We start from the raw sequence: 14591 nt of genomic DNA on the forward strand, positions 1-14591 counted from the left end.
TTTCTTCTTATTTTTAAATTCTTTTATTTGTTTGTCTGTATATTTCTACTTTTATTAGCCTTTTCTTTTATGGATTCATTTTCTGATTAATGTTTCTTTATATTGTCACATTATTTATTTTTTGTTTTATTTATAAGCACATTTCTTCCTATTTTTTAAAATAATTTTATGTATTTGTCTTAATATTTCTACTTTAATTAGCCTTTTCTTTTACGGATTCATTTTTTGAGTAATATTTCTTTTAATTGCCACATTATTCATTTTTTATTTTATTTATAAGCACATTATTTCTCAGTTTTTAAAATTATTTTATTTGTTTGTCTTTATATTTCTACTTTTATTAGCCTTTTCTTTTATGGATTCGTTTTTTGATTAATACTTATTTATATTGCCACATCATTTATTTTTTATTTTATTTATTTGCCTTTATATTTCCACTTTTATTTTCTTATTGTTTTATAGATTTATCTTTGTAATTTGGCACTCTCACTGGCTTCCAAAAAGGAGGGATGTTTGTTTTTTTAAATAATCGCCTCTTGATGACGTAAGAAGACGCGACACCCACACATGCTAACAGTCTTTCCACAACATGGCAACAGTACAAGTTAGCGAGGCCGAAAAAGTGTACATATTACACGGTATAAGGGTGAGTTTTTACCAAACAGTTAAGCCACGGAACAGTGTTTGTTTGAATTGTTGCAGAAATGCCTAAATAAATCTACTTAGGAGCCGTAACGACGGAAAGCTAGCGGCTAAGGTTAGCATTACCTGCTAACCTGTGTTGACATGTTGCTCCTGGTCTTCAGGATGACTTACGGGTGGATGGAAGAGGCTGTGAGGACTACAGACACATGGAGATAGAGACTGATGTGGTGTCCAACACAGACGGATCAGCTAAAGTCACACTGGTAATTATTAAAACCAGGATCTGGAGCATGTTTGACAAGAAGATGCTCTAAAGCAGGGGAATCAACCTCATCTTAGGCCTTGTCCACCCGTAGCAGGGTTTTTGTAAAACCGAATATCCTGTCCCCTCCGTCTAGAAAAAAAACTTACGTACACACCACCTCGTTTTTAGAAAAAAACTTCATCCACACCTAACCGCATAAGTGCGTTTTTAAGCACATTCATAAGCATGCCGGACCTTTAGGTGGCGGTAGTTCCCCAAATCCTAGCAAGGTGGTGGAGAATAACCGTCCTTAACGTCGTCCTTCGCCTGTGTTGTTGAATGTGGAGCAGTATCTGGGCTTGTAAAAACAAGCAAGTAAAAAGCGCCTGTACAAGAAACGGCGCCCAAAACCTTGTGAGAGCATCCATACTGTTACCGAATGTAAACACAGGTCGCATATGTGACGTAAGAACATATTTTGTCGCAGGCGGTGACGTTTCGAAACGCAAAACCCCGGTTACTGATGTCCATATGCAGACGCATAAAACGGAGAGTTCGCAAATCTTCACTTTGGTCGGAGTTTTTAAAAAGAATTGTTTTTGATGACGTAAATCTGCGTTTTCGTGTGGATGATAGGCCGAATCGTAGAAAAATATCTTCGTTTTGTGAGATACCCGGCTACGTGGGCTACGTGGGCTACGTGTGGACAAGGCCTTAGTTGAGTCCAATTTGATCTTAAGTGACCAGTAAAATCACAGCATAATAACCTATAAATAACCACAACTGCAAATGTTTCCTTTGTTTTAGTGCAAAAAATTCACATTTAATCAATTTTACAAAACATGAACAACCTGAAGTTTCTAAAGAAAAATAAATTCAATTTCAATAATATTATGCCTCAGTTGATCATTTACACATTACAACTTCCAGATCACAGTGTCTGCAACAACATTTAGTCACAGATATCTGGAACTGAACAATATAGTATTTTACTTTATGATCAAAATGACAAAAGTCAGACAAAAATAGAGAAAAAAACTACAAAAAAGACATATTACAAAAAGGAGACACAAAATGACAAAAAAAAGAGACAAATGACAAAACAAAAATTTGACAAAAAAGTTACAAAGCAACAAAAAAATTGGCAAAAAAATAGATTAACAACGCAAGCAAGACAAAAACCAAAGCAACAAAAATTATGCACAAATCAATGAAAAAAGCAAAATACAAAATGACAAAAATCAGACAAAAACACAAGCGACACAAAAAGGAAACACAAAACAACAAAAACATGAAACAAACGATAAAAGTCAGACAAAAAAAACAAAAAAGACAAAATATTCTGAAAATGAGGCAAAAGGAGAAAAATTTGACACAAAATGACAAAAAATTAGACAAACGACATGAAACAAAGCAGCAAAAGAGACCAAAACTCAGACAAATAAGTCACAAAGTGACAACAAAATGGATAAATGAGACAAAAAATGACAAAAATGAGAAACAAAACAACAAAAAAGTAGACAAACCACACAAGCGAGACAGAAAGGAAACAAAACGACAAAAACGAGAAATGAAACGACAAAAATGAGACACAAAAGTTGAACAAAAAATGACAAAAAAACAAGACAAAATATTACAAAAATGAGACACAAAATGACAAAAGAACAATCTAGTATTTTACTTTATGATGAAAAAAACTTGTCATGGTCTGGAAATTATTGTAAATTTATAGTTTTACTAATTTACAATCTGCAGTTTATATCTTCTCTGGAAATTTTACACTTTGAGGGCCGGATTTGTCCCTCTGGGGGGCCGCTTTTGGCCCGCGGGCCTCATGTTTGACACCCCTGCTCTAAAATATCTGTTCACCTCAGTCAATGCTTCCAGCTGCAGACACTCTTACCTGTTACTTATATCTGAGTTTATCCAGTGCCTGCTGCCATCTTTATTGTGTGTTATTTCTCAGGAAGGATCACAGGTTGACTTTTACTTTCCGTTTTTCTTTATTCTAGGGGCACACGGCCGTTCTAGTTGGGATCAAGGCTGATATTGGAAAACCGAGACCTTTGGTGCCAAACGAAGGTTATCTGGAGTTCTTTGTTGATTGGTAGGTGTGCTGCTTATTGTCAAGTTTAAACTAAAACACAAGTTTTAAAGCATTTTTCTAGTTATAGCAGTGAGCGATATAAATAAAACTATAAGATAAGATAGATAAACTTTATTGATCCCTCACTGGAGAAGGCATTACAGCAGCTGGATAAGAAATGAAGCAAGCCAAGAAATGCACAATTAGAATGAAGATAAAAATTAAGATATTAGTCAAGTCCATGTTTCACCTGTATAGATATAATACTGTAATCACTCCAGCCTGATATAATAAAGGCTACGCATCATACAGATGTCTTTTAACATTTATTTGCTCTCCGGTCAGCCGACACCATGAAAACTATGAAAATAAATGACATACAAACATTTCAGAAATGCACAAAGTTTCACAACAATTTCTCTAATTAGACGGATTGCAAAAAGTCTTTCAAGCTAGTTTTCTGTCATTAGACGGGTCCCACATGCTCGCTTGCGACAACACTGTATTAAACCGTCCATACAGTGAACTTCAACAAAAAATGGCCACAAACAAACGTAAAGATCCCAATTACTGTGCGCTTCTCAGACCGTGTAGAATAGTTAGGTTTTTTAGTCCACGTCTTTTCCTCTCTGGCAATGTTTTCCCATATTGCATCTGATCCACAATCCCACGCATGTGACCCTGAACTAAACTGTGACTTGTTTCATTTTCCATCAAATGAAGGTTGTAAAACAGCGTTAGATTTTAAGCCCAGCTTCAGTTTTTAAAAGTGGACATTTACCTTTCTTAGCATCCTATTTATTGCATTTTTAATTAGTTTTAATCAACCTCATGAACTCAAACATTTATGAAATGATGACAAAAAACAACCAACTTGAAACCAGTCATTCCAAAATTACTGTCTTTTGGACAGTTACAAATATGATGGATAGTTGTCCCAAAACTGTAGGACTGTTACAGGGGTGGCAGGAGAACCCAAGCGCAGATTCACAGAAACTGGCAGACAGGTGAATAAAGGCTATAGATTTATTTAATCCAAAAACAAAACCAATACATAAATGGAGAACTGAACTGAGAGGACAGAATTAAACCAAACAACTCAAAACTCGACAATAAACACTATGAATACAAAAATGGAAGTGTACCAAAACTAAACTGAATTTACAAAACTAAGTTAAGGAGGGGTACTCACAAGATGGGGGAACTGAATACAGAGGGCAAAACAGGCTGAGGTAATCCAGGGGCAAATGGGGATGAGGTAGGAACAACTGGCTGGAGACTGAAGCAGGGCTGACAAGAATCCGGAAGGAGAACTGAGTCCATGTGTGAGAAATCCAGGAGGGGTCAAACAGAGTCCAAAAGGTGGGGAAGCAAATCCAAAAGAATGTCCTGAGTCCGTGACAAGATGTGAGTCTTTGAGGGTTTGTGGGTCGATGAGCCAGCGGGGAGTGAATGAATGCACAGGGCTTAAATAGCAGGAGGTGAAGTAGAGAACAGTTGAAAAGAGTGAAGTAATTGCTGCAGCTGATGTGTATTACTGCAATCAGCAAGGTGCAGGCAGGTGAGTGAAACAATGGAGACAGACAGATAGAGGGAGCCAAAGAGACAGGTCAAAGCAGAAACAAATCGGAAACAAATAGGTCACAATAAAAGCGCATTACAAAAATACACAAAGAACTTAAGGGACACCAGACTGGTTGACTTTCAGCCTCTGTTTAAGGTGAGTAACACTGGACACTCCCTCATGGAGTGAGATTACATGTTTTTGTATCTGGAGTGGTTTTTTATTTCAGTTTGCTCTGAAATTAGTGACAGATGATGTATAAATTGTCCTGGTTTGTGATTATTTTGTAGTAGTGTTTTAATCTGCCACTAGGAGGTGGTGTTGTGTCGTCTGTTCCCTCTGAATCTCCACCAGTTCCCACCGACTGTTGACTCTCACCTTCCTCCCAATAACTCAAAAAGGAATAAATCTGTTACAGCACAAGTTTATTATCTTGTTTTCTCCTTCTACTGCTAGTTCTGCCAACGCAACTCCAGAGTTTGAGGGCAGAGGAGGCGAGGAGCTGGGGACGGAGCTGAGTAACACCCTCTACAAAGTGTTTAACAACAAGCACAGCGTGGACCTGAAGAGTCTCTGTATTTGTCCTGGAGAGCACTGCTGGGTGCTCTATGTGGACGTACTGGTGAGAGACAATCCAGCTGTCTTTTTTCATCTTCACACGGCTGTCTTTGTCACTTTATTTATGTAAAAAACATCATTTGATTTAAAACACAATGAGAGACAACATTCATTTTCAGTGAATGCAGACACAATTAAAGAAGAACACATATCTCCATCAGATACTACTAAATTTAGCAATGCTACAAAGTCTAGGAATTAACAGTAAGACAATTAAATATATGAAAGAACAAGTCTGTGCCTTTGAGAAAGACTGTCAGAAAGTGTCCACTGTTATTTTCCAGAGCTCCTCCTTCTCTCTGACTGCAGGTTTTTCACCCTGCATTCGAATGTGTCCAAAAAACACCTTTTCCTTTGGAAACCTGCAATTATTTATTTAATTTGACAGTCAATTAGTTTTGAATGAGCAACAGTAAAAGTCTCTGGTTCCAGCTCCACACATTTTCCAGTTTCTCTTGAGAATAAATTTAATATCTTTGGATTTTGGACTGTTGGTTGGACAAAACAAGACACTTTAGGACATTGCTGAGGACTTTGGGAAGTTGTACAGTGTATTTTCTGATTTGAATACACCAAACAACTTAATGATAAATGGGATTAATAATTGACAAGTTTATTAATATGTAGTCATTTGTGGCCCTAGATGTGATTGTCCATCAATTTAATATAGGTTTCAACTTTTTTTATTCAAACTATCATTTAACATTCACCCAAATATGGATTGTTGTTGTTGTTTGTTTTGGAGTTTTTTTGCTGCTGCTGTACTTAAATGTCTATCCTACTTGTATTATAAGTAATAGTAACTCGTCTTTTCATGTAAAATACCGTTAAAAAATGGCGTGAAGCCATTCAGTTCCCAAACAGAACATTTTGTGTGTTAATGCTGGAATAAATCCAAACAGAAAATGATGTTTCCACAGCTGCTGCAGTGTGATGGAAACTTGTATGATGCCATCTCAATAGCTATCAAGGCAGCTCTCTTCAACACAAAGTGAGTATTTGTTTGGGTTTGTATGACTTAGTAATCTCTTCCAGCTGTCTAATACACTGAACAGGTTTATTGAATAAAACAGAGACAGCTTTTGGTTTCCTCATTGACAGGATTCCCAGAGTTCGTATATCCACTGATGAAGAAGGAGGAAAGGAAATCGAGCTGTCTGATGACCCTTACGACTGCATGAGACTCAATGTAGAGAACGTTCCCTGTATCGTTACCCTGTGCAAGGTGAGCTCACCTACTGAAGTAAAGATTTAGTCCCTGGGCCAGACCAGATACTGGAACCACCTCAGGTGATCAAACCTAAGTGGTACTAAAATGTACGTTGAGTTATCATGAGTCCATTCGGATGTGAGAGTCTTTCCACGCTGGCAGCTTTATCACTGATTAGCATAACCGCTGTATTGTACAATTAATTTAAATCTCACCATATGCAAAGATCACATGTAATATGAGTCAATAATCAAATAAAACTGTTTTAGAAAGGGTAATATTTTTAATAATAAACATCAGACCCATATGAATGCATTTCTTGATTGTACTTTCTTTTCATGCTTATTTGTTTTTGTCATTTTGTGTCTTGTTTCAGTCGTTTTGTGTCATTTTTTCATTTTGTGCCTTGTTTTTGTCATTTTGTGTCTCACTTGTGTCATTTTGTGTCTTGTTTTTGTCACTTTCTGTCTTGTTTTTGTCATTTTGTGTCTTGTTTTTGTCACTTTCGGTCTTGTTTTTGTCATTTTGTGTCTTGTTTTTGTCACTTTCGGTCTTGTTTTTGTCATTTTGTGTCTTGTTTTTGTCACTTTGTATCTTGTTTTTGTCACTTTGTGTCTTGCTTTTGTCATTTTGTGTCTCACTTGTGTCATTTTGTGTCTTGTTTTTGTCACTGTCTTGTTTTTGTCACTTTGTGTCTTGTTTTTGTCACTTTGTGTCCTGCTTTTGTCATTTTGTGTCTTCCTTTTGTTGTTTTGTGTCTTGTTTTTGGCATTTTGTGTCTCATTTTTTTTCATTTTGTGTCTTGCTTTGTCTTTGTATTCTTGTTTTTGTCATTTTGTGTCTCACTTGTGTCATTTTGTGTCTTGTTTTTGTCACTTTGTGTCTTGCTTTTGTCATTTTGTTTCTTGCTTTTGTCACTTTGTGTCTTGCTTTTGTCATTTTGTGTCTTGCTTTTGTTGTTTTGTGTCTTGCTTTGTTATTTTGTCTTGTTTTTGTCACAGTCTTGTTACCATAGCAACGAAATCTTTCTCAGTCTCTAGTTTGTTATAGTATTGTTCTGTGCTGTAAAGTTATTATACAGATGATGATGTGTAGCATGTGGCGTTTCTTATTTTTTCGTAATGAGGAAAAATCCTATTGAATTCCGTCCCGTTGCATTGATTGGACTTTTGGCTCAGACCCTTTCATTGTGTCCATTAAACCAGTGATAACAGATATTAAGCTGTGAGTCTGTAACGGCTATCATATCAAAATGCAAATAAGAGACATATAACTAGTTAAAAATACCAAAAAGAATTGGTCACCTCGAATGGTACCGATACTGGAAGTTTTGGGTCCGGGCCCATGCGCTAATTTGTTATGACACCGATGATGCATTTAAAGGCCGACTGTTTCTGTGCAGGTTGGCCACAGACACGTGGTGGATGCGACCCTGCAGGAGAAGGCCTGCTCTGTGGCCAGCCTCATCATCTCCGTCACACACAAGGGCACCGTCACCTGCACCAGGAAGGTGGGCGGAGGAAGCCTGGACTCAGAGAGCATCTTTGAAATGACAGAGGTGAGTACAGAGCGCCTCCTCGACCATCTGGCCTCCTGTCAACACAGCTGAGGAGTTTTATTTTTACTTAACTGTTGCCTTGGTTTGAAAAAAATTACAACTGACCTTGAGCTAATAAACAGGTTATAAAGTCAGCTGGTGCACTTCGTTAACTTTTGCCTAACCAGTATATACAGAGTCGGCCAAAATAATGTTTACACACATCAGGAAAAGAAAAACTTGCATAAATATTTCAATGCCAGATTTATTCAGACATCACAAGATTAACCCTCATGTCGTCCTGCGGGTCAAAATTAACCCGTTTTAAAGTTTGAAAATGTGGGAGAAAATATATATTTTCACAGTGAAACTTCTGATGTCCACATTTTCAACATTTCTGGGAAATTTTTGAACATTTTTTGGTGGAAAAAAAGAAACTTTCAAAATGTTTCTTAAGAACATTCACAAAAAAATCAACCAAAATCCAGCGAAATTCGCTTGATTTTGGTTGATTTTTTTGTGAATGTTCTTAAAGAAAATATTAGAAGTTTTACTGATATGTATGTAATCAATTCAGATATTTTTAGGATTTTTTTGGAAGATTTTTACTCATTTTTTGAAAATATTTAAAAGAATTTTCTTGCCAAATTTGGGGGATTTTTTTAAAATAAAACTTTTAAGGGAAACTTTTAAGCAATTATTGGAATTTTCTTCCTGAAGATTTTGCAAATTTTCAGAAATTTGGGGAATTTTTTGCTGATTTTTTTTTTTATTTTTCTCAGACAAGGAAACAGTATTTTTTGTGTGCCGATAAACCGACGACTCCCTGTAACATCTTGTACTATATTTACTGTGCTGTATTCTTGAATCAGAAGTTCTATATTTTGGAAAATAGGTTTATTTGCTGTCGAGAAAATTGGCATTTTTTCTCATGTGTACCCCCTAAATATGAACATATTAGCTTAGCTTAGCATGGGGAAACGGCTATCCAGGCTTTGTCCAAAACTAACCAAATCAAACAAACCATCACCTCTAAAGCTCACTAATTAGTGTCTAAGATCTTGTATTTGTCAGTTTTCAGATTGTCCATTACCAACACAATTTGTCATTTTGTTTTTGGGTGAAAAAACCTTGGATATAAAGTGTTAATTAATGAGCTTTAGAAGTAGGCCTGTTCAGCTTTTACTAGTGTTTGTGCTAAGCTAACCGGCAGCTAACAGCAGTAGCTTCATCTATACCACATACAGTTGACATACATCTTCTAACGCCACTATAAGCTAATAGCCTGCTGTTAATATCACCATATTAAATACGCTACATGTAAAAAATTAACATACCTGCTAACCTATGAATCCAGCTCCTTCATTCACCACTCAGGTGTTGATAAAAGCCCTTGAATTTAGTTTTTCTCTGCCACACTGCACTGTTCTATGAGTAAATACACTATATAAACACGTATAAGAACATGATGATCCTTGAGGCGTTTAATCACATCTTTTAAATTGTATGTATTCGTAATAAATAGGAGTTAAGTTCCATTTCTAATCCGATAACTTACAAGAAACACAAGGTGCTGTGTCTTTTGTTTCATCTAAATGTGGGTTTTGAATGTGATTACATGTGTAGAAGGTTGCATGGCAGACAGACGCTACGGTGTGTTGTTATCTGCAGGCGGGGAAACGAGTCGGCAAAGCTCTCCACGCTCCGCTCATGAATGTGCTGCAGCAGGAGGAGCATCTGGGAAAGAAGAAACAGAAAGTTGGCTTCCTGGGTTAAAATCAGCTGCTCTTTCTACAGTTTATATTTACATAATTTTCTAATAAAATGTTGACTTTGTGCAGTCTGCTTGTCTTTGTACTTTAAAATCGTGCTGCTTGATTTTATTTGTCCTCAACCTGATGCGGAAATGATCTGAATGAGGCTGTGCAGAAGATGCACAGTTGCTATTATTACGTAATTAAAGATCTGATGTGTGATGCCAACTAATGACTATTATCGATTAATCTGCAAATTGTTTTCTTTATTATCCATTAGTTTGGCCAATAAAATGTCCATCCCAAATCTCTGAGCCAAATTTGGATTTTTAAAATTGTATGTTTTGCTTTAGAAGCCGGTAATTGGTAATTTTGCATTTTTGATTAAAAGATGATTTCAACTGTTGACCAGTTATCAGAATATTTGTACTAGTAGCTTCACTTCTTGTCTAACTCGTCTGATTTCCCACAGTGGAGGTTAAGATTCTGCATCAGTTTAGTTTTTCATTACTGTTTAATAGATTTCATATTTTAAGATGCCTGATAATCTTATGGACATCTTTTTTTGGACACCATAGGAGAGTTTTGATTAAGATTTACTGTAAAGAGCAAGAATACTTTTAACTTCCAATCTTGTTAAACTTTACCATATCCAGGGTTTTTGTTCCAAACTCACTCTTGATCTTATTCTTTTAAAGAAACAGATGCAAAAACGCCAAACACTGGTGACTTTCCAGACCTGAAATCCGTTCTGTATTCCAGCAGCGCTGCACAGGAACAGTCCAGTGTCTCTGCGTCCTTTTGCGTTTGCCACGTGTCAGCTGAGGATTGTGTAAAGTGCAAGACTTACAGAAAGACCAGATGCGACTCTGGATTGTTTCCACTCTTTCCTCAGACTGGTGCAGGGTGTGTGCACAGGCAGCGAGAGCTCAGGTCCAAAACAAACTCCTACGCTCTCAGTGCAGAGATGAAAATAAAATCTGAGGTATAGTAGTGCAGACTTCTCCATTTCTGTGCCTCGTTGTTGCCTTTTTTCAGACAAGGAAACAATATTTTTTGGTGCCTGTAAATGAAGACATCAGGAGGGTTAATACATCTCACATTAGGAGGTTACATGAAAGCAAAAATCTATTTTTGAGTGAAAAACTGCTATTTTTTTAGAACATCTGGCTTATTTTAAGACACCTAAGCTTGACAATCCTGGTAAAATAGAGCTAAAATAAGTTTTCCCAGCTAATTTTAAGATCTCAATATTCTAAATATCTTATTTCAAGAAATCTTACCAAGACATTTTTCACTTGTTCTATTGGCAATTTTTTTCACTTATTTCAAGGTAAAGTTCCTTGAAATAAGTTTTTTTTCTTGTTTTGAGAGAGGCATTTTTTCCAGTGAAGTTATTTAGGCATTTATGCAACCAAAGAGTCTGTGTTTATTTCTTTCTCGTCCACCTTAAGTTACATCATAGCTGCTTCACCCTGTCTGAGAGCATCCACCTGCTTTCCAGGCCTGGCTCTGGTTGGAGCTCCACCTCCACATGAAGAGTCTGGATCCAGATGAGAGGGACACACGTCCTCCTGAAGAGCTGTGAGGTCAGACTGTTTGTCCTGCGTTGGACTTCTGGGCATGTCGGGGATAAACAGAAGGAGAGGGTGTGTTTGAGGAGGCAGATAAATACCGAGCATCCACGTCGGAGCAGCCTCCTTCAACAATCATGGAGCTCAGAGGAGTGTGTGTGCTGCTGGGAGTTCTGCTGCTCATTAACCGCTCATTTCAGCAGAATCCAGTGAGGAGGAAACCAGTGAAGAAAGGTGAGATGGACAACCTGTAGGAAGAATGACAGATTAGTTCAACATCACCTACTTTAGTGCATCAGCTTTCTTAATCACAAACTTGAATCCTCAAAACAAGACAAACATTCTTTAGTTGCTCTTTGAGTTTCCTTTTTTTGACATTTCTCTCGTGTGTGCAATCAGAAGCAGCAAAGGATACAGCCATAGAGGAGCTACAGAAACAGGTTAACGACATCGTCCAAGAGCTCAACCTACTGAAGGAACAACAGGCTCTGCAAACAGGTAAAACACCTGAACTAGTTTATACAAAACAATGGAATGAAAACAGTTGCTCTGAGAATTTCTCTGTTTTTAGAAACAAACCCAGTAGCATCCTGTTAGTAAAAACAGAAGTTTTAGCACCAAACTGCTATGTATAACATCAGTTTTTGCAAGTTTTTAGAGGAATATCAATCAAAAGAGGTCCTGTAGTGGCAGCTAGTGACTTCCAGTCCATGCATTTTCCAAAATCTACCTAAGGAGATTTATTATTAAGTATATTAGCCATCAATCAACATGCCAATCCTATAAATTAAGCCACTAATTGTTAATGCACAAATATATCAACATACCTAACTGTTATATCCTCATAGAAAATGATGTGAAACATCAATGTTTTGCCTTAATACTTATTTTTGGGTGCTATTTCACCAAAATCAGCAATTTCAATTTCTCCTGTACACTGCATTGGGATGAGCTATGTGCATTTTATTTGCATTCTGCCGGTTTAGAGTGTTTTTTTCCCTGTGTGAAGCTGCTTAGAATCAGCATGCAGTAAAAATCTGGGATGTTAAAAAGCCATTAGGGTGTCAATAGTGGCACAATGTCATTTATTTGCCCCATGGTTCAGACAAATGTAACTTGGATTAGCTAGGTTTAAACCCTATAAACGTTCTCAACTCAAGATAAACCTTCTCTGTGATCATCAAGGGGAAGAAAGCATTATCTTGGGTATAAAGACAAACATCAGTTTTACTTCTGTCGGATGTGGATTACAGATGAGGGCTAAAAACGTGCTCAAATAGAAGTCAGCAGTCTCTGGTATGCTTCTCTTCAAAATAAGGGCATATGGGATTCACGTGTAGTCTTTGAAAGTGGATGTTTTAATCTGGGAAGCACATGGCAAATCTGTGTCTGACTTGTTCAGAACATATAATCATGTCCAGTTGTAACTGCCAATCAAAACAGACACTAAACCCCTTGTTCCTTTTATGTCTATATTATTATCAAAGCAAAGCCATCAGGAAATTCAGACACTTGGGTAATTTCAGGGACTATCTGCACTGCAAAAACTCAAAATCTTACCAAGTCTATTTGTCTTATTTTAGTCAAAATGTCTCATCCCACTCGATTTAAGATAAATTCACTTAACAAGAGACATTTCAGCAGATGGAGGGACTTGTTTTAAGACAATGTATCTTAAATATGTTGTTAAGTCAAACAATCATGAAATATTCTTGTTTCGAGTTGAATTTTACAAGAAAACTCAAAATAAGTCTAACCCTCGTGTCGTCCTGCGGGTCAAAATTGACTTGTTTTAAAGTTTGAAAATGTGGAAAAGAAATCTATTTTCACAGTGAAACTTCTGATGTCCACATTTTCAACATTTTTGGGAAATCTTTGAACATTTCTTGGTGGAAAAAAGAAATGTTAAAAATGTTTCTTTAAGAACATTCACAAAAAAAAATCAACCAAAATCCAGCAAATTTCGCTGGATTTTGGTTGATTTTTATGTGACTGTTCTTAAAGAAAATATTAGAAGTTTTACTGACATATATGGAATCACTTTAGATATTTTGAGGATTTTTTTGGAAGATTTTTACTCATTTTTTGAAAATATTTACAAGAATTTTCTTGCCAAATTTGGGTTATTTTTCACTTGTTCTATTGGCAGATTTTTTCACTTATTTCAAGGTAAAAGTTCCTTGAAATAAGTTTTTTTTTCTTGCTTTGAGAGGAGCATTTTTTCCAGTTTATCTAACTATCTTCTCTTTTTATTTTCCCCTTCAGTCTGTTTAAAAGGCATAAAGATCCACGGCAAGTGTTTCTTGGCTGAACCTCTCAAGAAACGTTATCATACAGCCAGTGAAGACTGTAACTCGCTGGGCGGAGTCCTCGGGACACCCGCATCCAGCGATGAGAACGACCAGCTCAGAGACTACATCCGCCAGAGCATCGGTCCGGACGAGCAGGTCTGGCTGGGCACCAACGACCTGATGACAGAGGGCACCTGGGTGGACCAGACCGGCTCCAGCATCACATACAAGAACTGGGACACGTCCAACTACCGGTCCCCCGAGCCGGACGGCGGCATGTCCCAGAACTGTGGCGTCCTGTCTGTGGCCTCCAAGGGGAAGTGGTTTGACGAGAACTGCCGTGATGAGAAGCCGTCGGTCTGCCAGTTCAACATTGTTTGATCGGCCTCATCTTAGCCTCTGCTTGGTTATAGCTGCTTCTTGTGTGTACTCTCGCTGCAACGCCTGCTATTCTGGGAGGAGTTTAAGCCGGTGGTTCACAACTGGTTTTGCATCGAGTCCAGAGTCTGATCTAGAAGTTTCAATCAGTTGCATAAGAATTGTTTGTTTTTGACAAAAATGATCTACTGGTGTATCATTTGCAGCATTCCTTGTGGTCGCAATAAAGCCGTGAAGAGCATGGTCTGGTCTAGAATAAGCGAGATGGTGGGATGATCCAAAGAAATTACAGACTTCAGATATTTTATAGTTGTTTTCTTTTGTACATCTTCTCTTTAAATCAAATCATCTAAAACCCTTTATTTTGGATGTCCATTCATCAAAACACCAGTATTTCCATAATAAAGTCTGTGTGTAGGTGCTGGCACCATTCACTAATGTTCGTAACTTTCCATTATTTCAACACATCCACACCTCCATTACAGCAGTTCCACTGGTTGAGAACCACTGGTTTAAACTTCACAACTACTCTATTTTTAACACGACTCACATGAAGCCAGAATCATGGCTGATATTGCTTTTTTAAAAAATAAATAAATCATCCCAATCAGTTATGCCAGTTTGCTAGTCTTGTAATGTCTAGCTTGATGTAGTCTGTAAATTTACCATCAATAAAGTATGAATACCCTC

At 37.2% G+C, this 14591-nt stretch overlaps 2 protein-coding genes across 2 annotated transcripts; both read left to right on the plus strand.

Annotated features, from left to right (window-relative positions):
• Window positions 1–527: 527 nt before the first annotated feature.
• Window positions 528–9740, plus strand: exosc7 (exosome component 7). The gene is made up of 8 exons (XM_055017760.1): window positions 528–646; window positions 807–908; window positions 2902–2996; window positions 4996–5161; window positions 6078–6148; window positions 6259–6382; window positions 7770–7925; window positions 9576–9740. Exons 1-8 carry the CDS (start codon window positions 590–592, stop codon window positions 9678–9680), a joined length of 876 nt encoding a protein of 291 aa, XP_054873735.1. The 5' UTR covers window positions 528–589; the 3' UTR covers window positions 9681–9740.
• A 1483-nt stretch (window positions 9741–11223) lies between these two features.
• Window positions 11224–14591, plus strand: LOC111586180 (tetranectin-like). The gene is made up of 3 exons (XM_023295874.3): window positions 11224–11466; window positions 11632–11730; window positions 13498–14591. Exons 1-3 carry the CDS (start codon window positions 11370–11372, stop codon window positions 13902–13904), a joined length of 603 nt encoding a protein of 200 aa, XP_023151642.1. The 5' UTR covers window positions 11224–11369; the 3' UTR covers window positions 13905–14591.

Source organism: Amphiprion ocellaris, chromosome 15 (assembly GCF_022539595.1).
Source record: "Amphiprion ocellaris isolate individual 3 ecotype Okinawa chromosome 15, ASM2253959v1, whole genome shotgun sequence".
NCBI lineage: Eukaryota > Metazoa > Chordata > Actinopteri > Pomacentridae > Amphiprion > Amphiprion ocellaris.